Source organism: Trachypithecus francoisi, unplaced genomic scaffold (genome assembly GCF_009764315.1).
Source record: "Trachypithecus francoisi isolate TF-2019V2 unplaced genomic scaffold, Tfra_2.0 Lachesis_group18, whole genome shotgun sequence".
In the NCBI taxonomy this organism is placed as follows: Eukaryota; Metazoa; Chordata; class Mammalia; order Primates; family Cercopithecidae; genus Trachypithecus; species Trachypithecus francoisi.
In genome coordinates, this window is record NW_022681463.1 from 64,634,518 (window position 1) to 64,647,019 (window position 12,502).

The 12,502-nt window shown below is 50.2% G+C and overlaps 1 protein-coding gene across 2 annotated transcripts; it reads left to right on the forward strand.

Annotated features, from left to right (window-relative positions):
* The first annotated feature begins 1,552 nt into the window (after positions 1-1,552).
* PCDH8 (protocadherin 8) lies at positions 1,553-6,228 on the forward strand. Of its 2 annotated transcripts, none has more exons than XM_033177079.1 (3): positions 1,553-4,389; positions 4,567-4,774; positions 5,267-6,228. In XM_033177079.1, the coding sequence occupies exons 1-3, from the start codon at positions 1,759-1,761 to the stop codon at positions 5,638-5,640; spliced, it is 3,213 nt and encodes a 1,070-aa protein (XP_033032970.1). In that variant the 5' UTR covers positions 1,553-1,758; the 3' UTR covers positions 5,641-6,228. The 2 variants fall into 2 exon arrangements, with proteins under 2 accessions (XP_033032970.1, XP_033032971.1); XM_033177080.1 differs by having other exon boundaries at positions 1,553-4,098; positions 5,267-6,221.
* The last annotated feature ends 6,274 nt before the right edge of the window (positions 6,229-12,502 follow it).

Sequence of the window (12,502 nt, forward strand, 5' to 3'; positions counted from 1 at the left end):
GGATAGGACGCTGACAGCAGGACCAACATTCGGGATTCTGAAGAATGTTTACTGAATGCAATCTGCTTACCAAACCTATAGCCTAAAAAGCAAAATTTCTTCCAGTGTGTGGCTTCTATTTTTTACCTTTCCTCCTTCGTGTATATTTGCATAGCCTGCTCAGTAAAGCCCTTCAGTAAGCATCATTAAGAATCCATCTTATTCCAGATCCGAGCTCCACCTCCCTGGCCTTCAGGGAGGGGAAGGGGCTATCTGTGGGGCAGCGCAGCCCCTGGCCAGCCTCAGGATTCGCCCAGCCCAGATTTTGGCAGTGCCGAAGCTCCACACTTTCCTAGGCAGATGGTTAAGTTCCCCCCACGTTCCTGCCAGGCTTCAATGTCACGCTGTGATTTTGTTCTTCTGGAACCGGACGAGTGTTGCTTCCCAGAGTGGCACTATTAGAACAGAAAGAAAATCCTCTAAATAGGCGGAACAAGGCTTCAGGAGGAAAAACTTCTCTAAATGCACTTTAATAGGAGCCGGGTATTGTGTGGAATTCAGCGCCCATCACCGTTTAGCCGGAGAGTTATGGCAGTGATTGGGGATGAATAGAGGAACATAATGGATACATGTGGCGTTTGCTCATTATATTCAAGTTAGCCCAACTCCGTTGTGGAAACTGTTCAACTTTCTCTCCCCTTAGCTTGTCACAGTGAAATAATACAGACATTGGGGCCTCCAATGGGATCGCCTGCCACACCATTCTATTTCCACAGCTAACGAGGGCTTCATAAGCCTTTGATACAGTCTGATCTTTGAAACCTTTCCAAATCTCCTCAAGCTTATGCTAAATCTTATTTGGAACTTTTTTTTCCTTGCCTGCTAGCGCCCAAGGCTTAAGAAAGCCATTTGGACAGTGACATGCATACTAACGTATCGCGGGGCTCTTTTCTGAAAGGGAAGTGGCAGCTCTGATCACCAGGGCTCACATGAGCAAAACACAATTGCGTACACAAATTTGAATAAAATCGATTTTCCCTTATCCTCCAGGCTTCTTAATCGAGAGGCTATTCCAGGCACTGTAGGAAGCTAGGAGAGAAGGAAAGCAGAGTCTCACTCAACAGAGCAAGTCTGTGGGTAAGGGGCTGCAAGGATTTGGAAGCCTCAGAGGTGCAAAATGCAGAGTGTGTGTGTTGGCAGGGGCTGGGGGAAGGGGGATTCTGGAGTCGCTGGGGTGAAATCCCAGCGTGTTCGCACTTAGTTCTAGCCGCAGCACGGAGGGAGACAGGCGACAATTAACAAAATCATCCGCTCCTTTTACTCCTAGAGCCCTGTGCCAACTCCTCTACATGCAGGGTGCTGACAAGAAAAGGGAGAGAAAGCAAAAGGAGTTAAACAAAAGAAAGATTCCCTAATTTTCCTTTCTTGTTTTCCCCTCTAAGCCTTTCCACATTAAAGGGATTGTCAGAGGCAGGCGGAGGAGCGACGCGAGGGGAGGCGGCCATTGGCTGCCCGGCTCGGGTGATTAGCATATCGGCGGCTATAAAGGCAAAGGCGTCGCGAGGCGGCGCAGCTTCTGTAAGGGAGGGAAAGGCGCAGGGTGAGGGCGGGTCCGCACGTCCTCAGAGCCCGCTGGAGGCGCGGAGCTGCTACCAGCAGACTTCTCCCGCACAGGGCTCGCAAAGAGCGTGATTCCGAGAGCCTGAGACTCACGCCCGACCTGGAAACCAGAGAAGACTCTCTTCCTTAGCCTTTCGGATCGCACTTAAGGCTGGAGGCATGAGTCTTGTGAGGCGTTGGGGCAGCCCCTGCCTTTTCCCCTTGCAGCTCTTCAGCCTCTGCTGGGTGCTCTCACTGGCCCAGAGCAAAACAGTCAGATACAGCACCTTCGAGGAGGATGCCCCCGGCACGGTCATCGGGACTCTGGCAGAGGACCTGCATATGAAAGTATCGGGTGACACAAGCTTCCGCCTGATGAAGCAATTCAACAGCTCTCTGCTCCGGGTGCGCGAAGGCGACGGGCAGCTGACCGTCGGGGACGTCGGCCTGGACCGCGAGCGGCTGTGTGGCCAGGCCCCGCAGTGCGTGCTGGCCTTCGATGTGGTCAGCTTCTCGCAGGAGCAGTTCCGGCTAGTGCACGTGGAGGTGGAGGTGAGGGACGTCAACGACCACGCACCGCGCTTCCCCCGGGCCCAGATCCCGGTGGAGGTGTCCGAGGGTGCGGCCGTGGGCACGCGCATCCCCTTGGAGGTGCCAGTGGACGAGGACGTGGGCGCTAACGGGCTGCAGAGCGTGCGACTGGCCGAGCCGCACACCCCCTTTCGGGTGGAGCTGCAGACGCGAGCGGACGGCGCTCAGTGCGCGGACCTGGTGCTGCTGCAGGAGCTGGACCGCGAGAGCCAGGCCGCCTACAGCCTGGAGCTGGTGGCCCAGGACGGCGGCCGCCCGCCGCGCTCCGCCACGGCTGCCCTCAGCGTGCGCGTCCTGGATGCCAATGACCACAGCCCGGCCTTCCCGCAGGGCGCCGTGGCCGAAGTGGAACTGGCAGAAGACGCGCCCGTGGGCTCCCTGCTTCTTGACCTAGACGCGGCCGACCCCGACGAGGGCCCTAACGGCGACGTGGTGTTCGCTTTTGGCGCTCGCACCCCGCCGGAGGCGCGCCGCCTCTTTCGGCTTGACCCGCGAACGGGCCGCCTCACCCTGGCCGGGCCCGTGGACTACGAGCGTCAGGACACCTACGAGCTGGACGTGCGGGCGCAGGACCGCGGACCCGGGCCCCGCGCTGCCACCTGCAAGGTCATCGTGCGCATCCGCGACGTCAATGACAACGCACCCGACATCGCCATCACCCCGCTGGCCGCCCCAGGCGCGCCGGCCGCCTCGCCCTTCGCCGCTGCCGCCGCCGCCGCTGCGCTCGGGGGAGCGGACGCTAGCTCGCCGGCGGGAACCGGGACGTCCGAGGCTGGCGCCACTTCGCTGGTGCCGGAGGGGGCGGCGCGCGAGAGCCTGGTGGCCCTGGTCAGCACCTCGGACAGGGACTCGGGCGCCAACGGGCAGGTGCGCTGCGCCCTCTATGGGCACGAGCACTTCCGGCTTCAGCCAGCCTACGCGGGCAGCTACCTGGTGGTGACCGCGGCGTCGCTGGACCGCGAGCGCATCGCCGAGTACAACTTGACGCTGGTGGCCGAGGATCGCGGCGCGCCCCCTCTGCGCACCGTGCGGCCCTACACGGTGCGCGTGGGCGACGAGAACGACAACGCGCCGCTCTTCACGCGGCCGGTCTATGAAGTGTCAGTGCGCGAGAACAACCCGCCCGGCGCCTACCTGGCCACAGTGGCCGCCCGGGACCGGGACCTAGGCCGCAACGGCCAGGTCACCTACCGGCTGCTGGAGGCCGAGGTGGGCCGCGCCGGGGGTGCCGTGTCCACTTACGTCTCGGTGGACCCAGCTACCGGAGCCATCTACGCGCTGCGCAGCTTCGACTATGAGACGCTGCGCCAACTCGACGTTCGCATCCAAGCTAGCGACGGCGGCTCCCCTCAGCTTTCCAGCAGCGCCCTAGTGCAAGTACGCGTGCTGGACCAGAACGACCATGCACCGGTCCTGGTGCACCCGGCGCCAGCCAATGGCTCCCTAGAAGTGGCGGTGCCTGGGCGCACCGCAAAGGACACGGCAGTGGCCCGTGTGCAGGCCCGGGATGCAGACGAAGGGGCCAACGGGGAGCTGGCGTTCGAGCTGCAGCAGCAGGAGCCGCGCGAAGCCTTCGCCATCGGCCGCCGCACGGGGGAGATAGTGCTCACAAGCGACCTCTCGCAGGAGCCACCCGGCCGCGTGTTCAGGGCACTCCTGGTCATATCCGACGGCGGCCGTCCCCCACTCACCACCACCGCAACTGTCAGCTTCGTGGTAACAGCAGGGGGCGGGCGTGGGCCGGCTGCGCCTGCCAGCGCGGGAAGCCCGGAGCGTTCCCGCCCGCCTGGCTCTCGGCTGGGGGCGTCCGGGTCAGCGCTGCAATGGGACACACCGCTGATCGTCATCATCGTGCTGGCCGGGAGCTGCACGCTGCTGCTGGCCGCCATCATCGCCATCGCCACCACTTGCAACCGCCGCAAGAAGGAGGTGCGCAAAGGGGGGGCCCTCCGGGAAGAGCGGCCCGGGGCGGCGGGCGGCGGAGCCTCGGCTCCCGGCTCCCCGGAGGAGGCCGCCCGGGGAGCCGGGCCCAGGCCCAACATGTTCGACGTGCTCACCTTCCCTGGCACCGGCAAAGCGCCCTTTGGCAGCCCCGCGGCGGACGCGCCTCCGCCTGCGGTCGCCGCGGCCGAAGTGCCGGGCTCAGAGGGCGGCAGCGCCACTGGGGAAAGCGCCTGTCACTTCGAGGGGCAGCAGCGGCTCCGCGGCGCGCACGCCGAGGTGAGGCCTTCCTTCGGCTGGGCGCCCCCCTCCGTGCTCCGCGGACAGGCTGGGGGAAGGGAGACTGGAGGGGTAGGGTGGGCGCATGCAGGTAGACACTTAACCTGTCGCACCTGTTTTTTGTTTGTTTCTTGTCCAACCCTCCCCCCACCCCCATTCCCCTATTCCCTGCTGCAGCCCTACAGTGCCTCCCCGGGTTTTGGAAAGGAGCCGGCGCCCCCTGTGGCGGTGTGGAAAGGACACTCATTCAACACCATCTCCGGTAGAGAAGCAGAGAAGTTCAGCGGCAAAGACAGCGGTAAAGGGGACAGTGATTTCAACGACAGCGATTCCGACATCAGCGGGGACGCTCTGAAAAAGGATCTCATCAACCACATGCAGAGTGGTGAGGACTCTTATTTCCCGCCAAATTCGACATTCCTCCCTTCCCTCCCCTTCACCACCGCTTGCCTCCTGTCAATCTCGGTTCCCAGCCCCCTTCTCTCTTCCCCACTTTTTCTCACTTCTCCAGTTGCGGATCCTGGCCTGTTTCGCACAGTGAATATCAAAATGCCGAGTGGAGGCAACTCCAGCTCTTGAATAAAGCACACCCTCATCCTGTAAGGCAGCAGCATGGGTGATGCTAGCCATTAAAAAGGGGGTTCTGCTTATCAATTTTTTTTTCACTTCCAGCTGAAGAAGCTGGACCAGCTTTGCATTAAGATGGCTTTACAGGAAGCAATGTGCCTTCGATTCTTGAGACACAGTGTATATCTTTATGTGCACAGCCTTTCCTTTCAGCTGCCCTGACCCAGGCTGACATTCTGAAGATGGAAGCCTGGGTATGTATAATCTCAGGAATCATCGTCATGCTGTTTCCTTTTCCCTTTTGCGTTAGGACTGTGGGCGTGCACCGCTGAATGTAAGATCCTGGGCCACTCTGACCGCTGCTGGAGCCCATCCTGCAGCGGGCCTAACACACATCCCTCGCCTCACCCACCAGCCCAGATGTCAACCTTCTGTAAGAGCACATCCCTGCCTCGGGATCCTCTGCGCAGGGACAATTACTACCAGGCCCAGCTGCCCAAGACAGTGGGGCTGCAGAGCGTCTATGAGAAAGTACTGCACAGAGACTATGACAGGACAGTCACTCTGCTCTCCCCTCCCCGTCCAGGGAGGCTCCCAGACCTGCAGGAGATTGGGGTACCCCTCTACCAGTCCCCTCCTGGCAGGTACCTGTCCCCGAAGAAGGGAGCCAATGAAAATGTGTAATCCCATGCTGCATGTCTTCACACCTATACAGGTCACTCCGAGAAGCCCCTAAGTTATTGACCGGTTTCAGTGTTGTATATATAAATATGCAAGATGTGCCTTAAAATGAAGTCGTTGGAAGCTATTTCCAATCACATTGGTACTGTTTGGTATTTGCAAACAAAAATGTAGTTAATGTAATTTTTATGAAATGTGTGCAGTATTTAATTTTTTTATCATGCTATTGACTTTAATTTCACTTGCGGCTTGCCATTTTCTTAGTGTTTTTAACCTGTACATTGTGTAATGTAATGTTTGTATATAATGAAATTTTGTTATATTTTTATATAATAAAAGCTAAAGTGGAAGTTATTGCCAAAGGAACTGTCTGTAAGACAAAAAACAAAACATGTTGGAATTACTTAATTGAACTTTATCTTTCACCTGAAACAACCTAGTGTTTGAGAAATTTTGCCTTGCCAAGTATAACTTGTATATCTTGACTCTGTGGTAGATTTCAAGTTCAATGTTATTTAATTACATTTGGTTTTCTGTAAACCGTGTCACTTATAAGCACAGTAATAAAAGATTTGTCATGTGTTTGAAGAATCTGCTAATTGCTTTTCATGAAGCTGCCTATAGTCAGACATTCACAAATAATATGAGTATCAGAATGAAACCTTTCAAGTGCTCATTATCTGAGCATTATTAATGTTCATGACAATATTAAACCTGTGGGGTTTCCAGTATTGCAAAATGTCACCCAAGTATTAAAAGTGTGTGTTGATTTCATAAATTATAAGCATCTCCATATGCATTGGTCTATAAAATTCCTGCTTTCATTTATTCTCTGGGTAAATATTTATTGAGCAGACACCAAAAAGTGAAGAAAGCTAAGTCTGGGTTGTTCATTCACTAATTAAACAAGCATCTGTAGAACTTTTACTAGCTGCTGGTACTCCTCAAGCTGGAGTTTGAGGTGAAGAAGACATAGTCCCAAAGAGTCCTCAGCTTATTCGGGGTGTTAGTAACAAAAAGACTAACATCTTAACCGTTTGGAATGTAACAGATTCCCACTACATTCTGTCCTACTTCCTCTTTCCTTGCCTTCCTCTGGAGCCAGTCTCCAAAGTAACTATCAGCACTATCCCACTCAAATTTATGGGAAAAATGACATGATGGTTGGGATTCGCTTTAAAATGTTCTAGAAAAAAACAGGGAGCTATGTGAAACAAGATTGATTTGATTTGATAAGATACTAATAATTGTCAATGCTAGCAAAGGTGCATGTGAGGTAGGGAAATTTCACCAGTATCTCTACATGTTTGTGTTTGAAAATGTACATAACGGAAAGTCTAAAAAAAAGACACTCAAGAGTACTATGCCTGTGTCTCATACTCTATGCATTTCATTTGAAATTAAAATGATGATAATCATAATGAGACCTAACATTTACTGAGCAAGTCTTCGTGTGAGCAGAGCTCCTTACCAAGCATTCTGCATGAATTATCTCATTTAATCAGCAAACTACCCCCAGGATAGGGGAAGTATCATTAACTCCATTTTGCAAATATAGAAACCGAGGCACAAAAAGGTGAGATAAAATGCCAACAATCACACAGTTAATAAGTATCCAGGGTGAGATTCAAACCTAGGTTATTCAGTGCAAAAAAAAAAAAAACAAAGTAATGAAACAAGTTGCTTTTTGTTTGCTTTTTTTTTTTTTTTAACCCGCAAGAAACAAGGAGTTAGGTAGAAAAGTCCCAATGCATTGTCTTTACTGCATGATTACTGTTTAGCCCTTTATATTTGTGAAGTGCCTGTGTTCCTTTATTGCTAATTATAGAGTGTGCGGCACTGTAATGAATAGAGAAGCCCTCAAAGCTGCCTGTTGAAGTCATAATTGAAACCAGTGGTGGCTCCAGGCTGAACAGCAGGGTGGGTACACACAAGTGCTTCACCACCCACGGCCTGTGCAAAGTTCAGCGGTTTCTGCAGGCAACAGAGTCGCACATGCGCCTGACAAGCTCAGACCGCGCAGACGGTGGATTCCGAAAGAAAACATTACAGCTCCAGAGCCATGATGGCCAGGCCCCAGGGAACAGACTCCCAGGTAGACCTACCATTATAACATCTAAAACTTTCTTCTCGAGCTAGTCTCATCAAATGCAAAACAGAAGAGTGAATGATCCCACTGCAGTCTAAAAGCATCCAGTCTCTGAATGTGTTTGCTGCTTTTGTCCTTCAAAAGTAAAATAATGTTATTGTCACTATTTTATTTTGTACTGTGCAAATTATTTCATTACTCCAAAAATTTGGGTTTCAAAACCTCGGACTTCACTATCATTTCTTTCCTTAGCAAAATAACCACTATCAGACCTTGTTTTGATTTGAAACTTTAAAAGAATCAAACAGTCCTTTCATTTCAGTCCTTAACGTTGTTTGCTTAAACAAAAAAGGTTGGGGGGGTTCCTCTATGGGCCAGCAGCAGGAACTCTCCAAGAAATAGAAGCTGTGTGTGAGAGGCTTTTCACTTGTCTCCAGAAACGTTTACTCTCAAGCACATTTTTAAGAAAATATATTGCTTTATTAAATTAAATGAGATAATATATGCAGAATACTTGGCATTATTCTTGGCCTGTAGTAAGTTCCCACTACAGTCTCTCCTACTTCCTCTTTCCTTGCCTTCTTCTGGAGCCAGTCTCCACAGTACTATCAGCACCGCCCCACCCACTGAGGAAGACAAAGTAGACCCAGGAGGCCCAGCCTTGCTCTGACCCTGTTTTGCTGTCTTCACTCCCTCCACTTTCACCAACTAGTCCAGAGCCTCATGTGTAGCCTCTACTCTCTGGAAGTAGAGGCCAACAACCCTTGGGCACGTTAGCAGTGAATACTGGGACATGAGAAAGCCCTTGGGGAAGACAGAGGTCACCTCAAGAGAGAAAGCTAAAGCCAGGCTTTACCTGTTTCACATTTTTGTCTCTGGCCCCATTGACTTGGATGTTCTACACGTCTTCCTATAATAAAATATCTATAAGGAAACCACTTTAGAAAGTTAAACTGTTAGTGGTTTCAACATCTATTGAAAAATGCATTCTGAAATAGAGCAAAAACAGGATGCATGTCTCTAAATACAAATAAATATATATATATACACATACATACAGAGGGAAAAACATATATTTATAATCAGGATAAGTTCAATGCCATAATTAGCTAAATATCTGGCTTATTTCACTTGGCAAATATAAACTTTTAACATCTAAAAATTCCATTTTAGAAGGCAAGCATATTCACTTTACTACTGAATATCCAATAATAGGATAATTGGAATGCTGTAAACTCTGAAAGCAAACTGAAGCAAAGAAATACAATACTTGATGGGGCACTGTGCTCTGCAACACACTCAGAAGAGCTTTGAAATGCTGTCTTGGTTTTCAACAGCTATGCAATAACTCAAAAGGGTGTTTATTATTCCCTTTCTTCAGGGAGAGACGATCTGCAATGGAATTCACCAACAGGTTCAAAGTCAACTAATAAGTGAACAGCAGGTAGAAAGAGACACCAGTCTATTTTAAAAGCCGTCACTTAAACCACCAGATTAAATGTGCAGGGGGGAAATCATTCATTATCAGAGTCAGGATTTGTTCCCACAAAATCTGTTTAAAGAATTTCAAACATGCCAAACTGAAGCCTGCATAGTTTATTTATTTATTTATTTATTTATTTTTGAGACGGAGTCTCGCTCTGCCGCCCAGGCTGGAGTGCAGTGGCCGGATCTCAGCTCACTGCAAGCTCCGCCTCCCGGGTTTACGCCATTCTCCTGCCTCAGCCTCCCGAGTAGCTGGGACTACAGGCGCCCGCCACTTCGCCCGGCTAGTTTTTTGTATTTTTTTAAGTAGAGACGGGGTTTCACCGTGTTAGCCATGATGGTCTCGATCTCCTGACCTCGTGATCCACCCGTCTCGGCCTCCCAAAGTGCTGGGATTACAGGCTTGAGCCACCGCGCCCGGCCTCTAACCTGCATAGTTTAATATGGAATTAGGAAAATTCCATTTGCCAACCCAGTGTGACACTTTGCTATATCACAGACACCTCCAACTCAGGATGCCTAAATGAAAAAGCAACTCCTCTTCTCTGCCATCACTATGGCCAAAAGTACCCCTCTGGCAATTGTTTTAAACTCAATAAATGGGACTGCAAATTTTAGACCAAACTAGAAATGCGAAAGTCATTTTAAGACTCTACCCTATTTTTACCCCTTAATGATCCAATCACTCATCAAGATCTATTAATTCTACATTCCAAATATTGTTTAATTGTCCCTTCACTTCACTGTAGCAGGTATGATGCTCTGTCCATGTCCCCACTGCTGACCTCTGAGTCTACCTCAGCTGCAGTGGATAGCTACAGTTGCACTATGGCAGTTTCCATCTCAAGCACCCATCTCTGCTGCTGCAGACTTGCTGAGCGCTTGTGGTCCCACCTGAAAGTTGTTCAGCCTCTGCACAGAGCAGCCTGGAAGTACTAAGATCTGCAGAGGCAACCCTCAACCAATGAGGGATAGGAGTTGGTGGTTAAATATCCCAGCCCTCCCATCCCTCAAAGGAGTCACTTTGAGCTGTGATTTGCACAGTTCTCTTGAGCGTCCCCAGGAAACATAAGCCCCAGTCACCCACAGCAGCAGCTCACCCAGTAACACCTCCTTTATTGGCTTTCCTGCCTTTCCCTGCTCACTTTCCTCACTGCCTCGCTTGTGCTTCCTGGGATCACTTTCCAAATAAACTACTTGCACCCCAGTCCTTGTTTCAGTGTCCGGGTATAGGAGGATGGTCCAAGTTAGGACGGCTGCATAATAATAGGAATAACGGCTTGGGTTTTTTTTAAGAGAATACTGTGTTCCGCCAGATGCAGTGGCTCACGCCTGTAATCCCAGCACTTTGGGAGGCCAAGGCAGGTGGATCATGAGGTCGGGAGTTCAAGACCAGCTTGGCCAAGATGGTGAAACCCCGTCTCTACTAAAAGTACAAAAATTAGCCAGGCATGGTGGTGCACGCCTGTAGTCCCAGCTACTTGGGAGGCTGAGGCAGGAGAATTGCTTGAACCCGGGAGGCAGAGGTTGCTGTGAGCCGAGATTGTGCCATTGCACTTCAGCCTGGATGACAAGAGTGAAACTCCATCTTAAAAAAACAAAAAACAAAAACAAAACAAAAAAAACAGAGAATACTGTGTTCCAGGCACTTTGCCAAGCACTTTATGGGTATTATCTAATACCCCCAACTATACATTAAGCCATCTTATATATGGAAAGAACAAGGCTTAGAGAGGTAAGGTAAATTGCCACAGGCCACACAGCTAATATTGGATGGAGTTGGAATTAAAATCAAGGTCTGAAACAGACTAAATCATACTACTGTATTCAAGTTTCATTGCTTCTTTTCTGGGTTCTAGCACAAATCTTCTATCTGCTGTCTCTGCGTCCACTGCCTGTCCCCCTCCACTCCATCTTCCACACTGCTGCCATAAAGATCTTTTTCTAAACACCTGATCTTGTAACTCTCATGATTTCACATCACCTTTAGATTAAAGTCCAAAGTGCTGTCCATGTCATCTCAGATCCTTCCTGCCCTGCCTCCCTCCTCAGACTCAATTCCGCTGCTGTCTTCCCTCCCACGCCCCTCACACACCTGATGCTTCAGTCAGAAGAATTACTTTGTTTCACCTCTCATTTCTGATCCTTTCTCCTGGGATAGCATTCTACTTCCTCTCCCACTCTCCCCACACACACTTTTTATTCTCTGACCCATTCCTCTTATTCTTCAAGACTGTTTAAGAATCACTTTACTAGAAAAGACTTCTATGCCATGCCTTCCCCAACCCTCTCTCCCAGCCAACAGCCAGGCGGGGCCTGACCCTCTTTGCAGCCTCAGCATGAGCCCAACTGAGGACAACTGTTGCTTCACTACTGGCTCATGAAGTCAAGGACTGTCTGTGTCATTCAACTGGGTATCCCCAGCACCAGGTACACTGGCTGGTACATCATCAGAATTCAATTTTTAAAAAGCGCTTGCTGAATGGAATGATTCCCTGAGCTAAGCACAAAAGGTCATAGTTATATACCACAGCCAAGAGACTACATCCACCAGTCACCTTATCTTCCCACAGGGGGTCTGAGCTAAATAAGCCTCCAGATCAGACACAACCAATCGATTCAGCATCTCATCCACCCCAGCTAGTCTAGTGACTGGAGTGTTTGGAGGATGCAGGAGCAACACCAGCCCTGGCCAAGTCCAAGTCACCTTACCCACTGAAGGTCAGGCCTTCCCCTCTTTCTGCCTTAGTGCAGCAGCATCTTTTTAGACCCAACTTAAAAGAGGCCCAGAAGTTTCTGCGGGGTCTCATGTATCTAGAGATTGATATAGTCTAGTCCATTTGTGTACCTACACCCATGCAGCCCAAATAATCCGGATAATTGTCAAATCTCTACTTTGTTCTATGCAAACATAGCAAACCCTAAAGTTGATGAAAACATCAGATTGTTTTCATTAAGTGTTATTAGTTTCTTATTTTATTTGGCCAAATTTTCTTCCTATCAATTCTAGGAAAATAGCAGTAGAGGGGTGAGGATTTGCTTCTAATGAACGTCACTAGATCATCAGAAAAAGTGCTGGGTTATGAGGGTAGGGGTAGAATCTCATTTGTATTCAGCAACTGACTTTCAGCCACCATTTAACCTCGTTGGGATTCATTCTACTTATCAGCCCAAAGTCCTTAATCACCACCCTCACTGAAGGTTGGAGAATGAACTAATGAAGATGCTTAAGTGCTTCCTGGAATGCTAAGGACTCAGTCAGGTAAAGAAATTAAATGTCACCATTCTGTC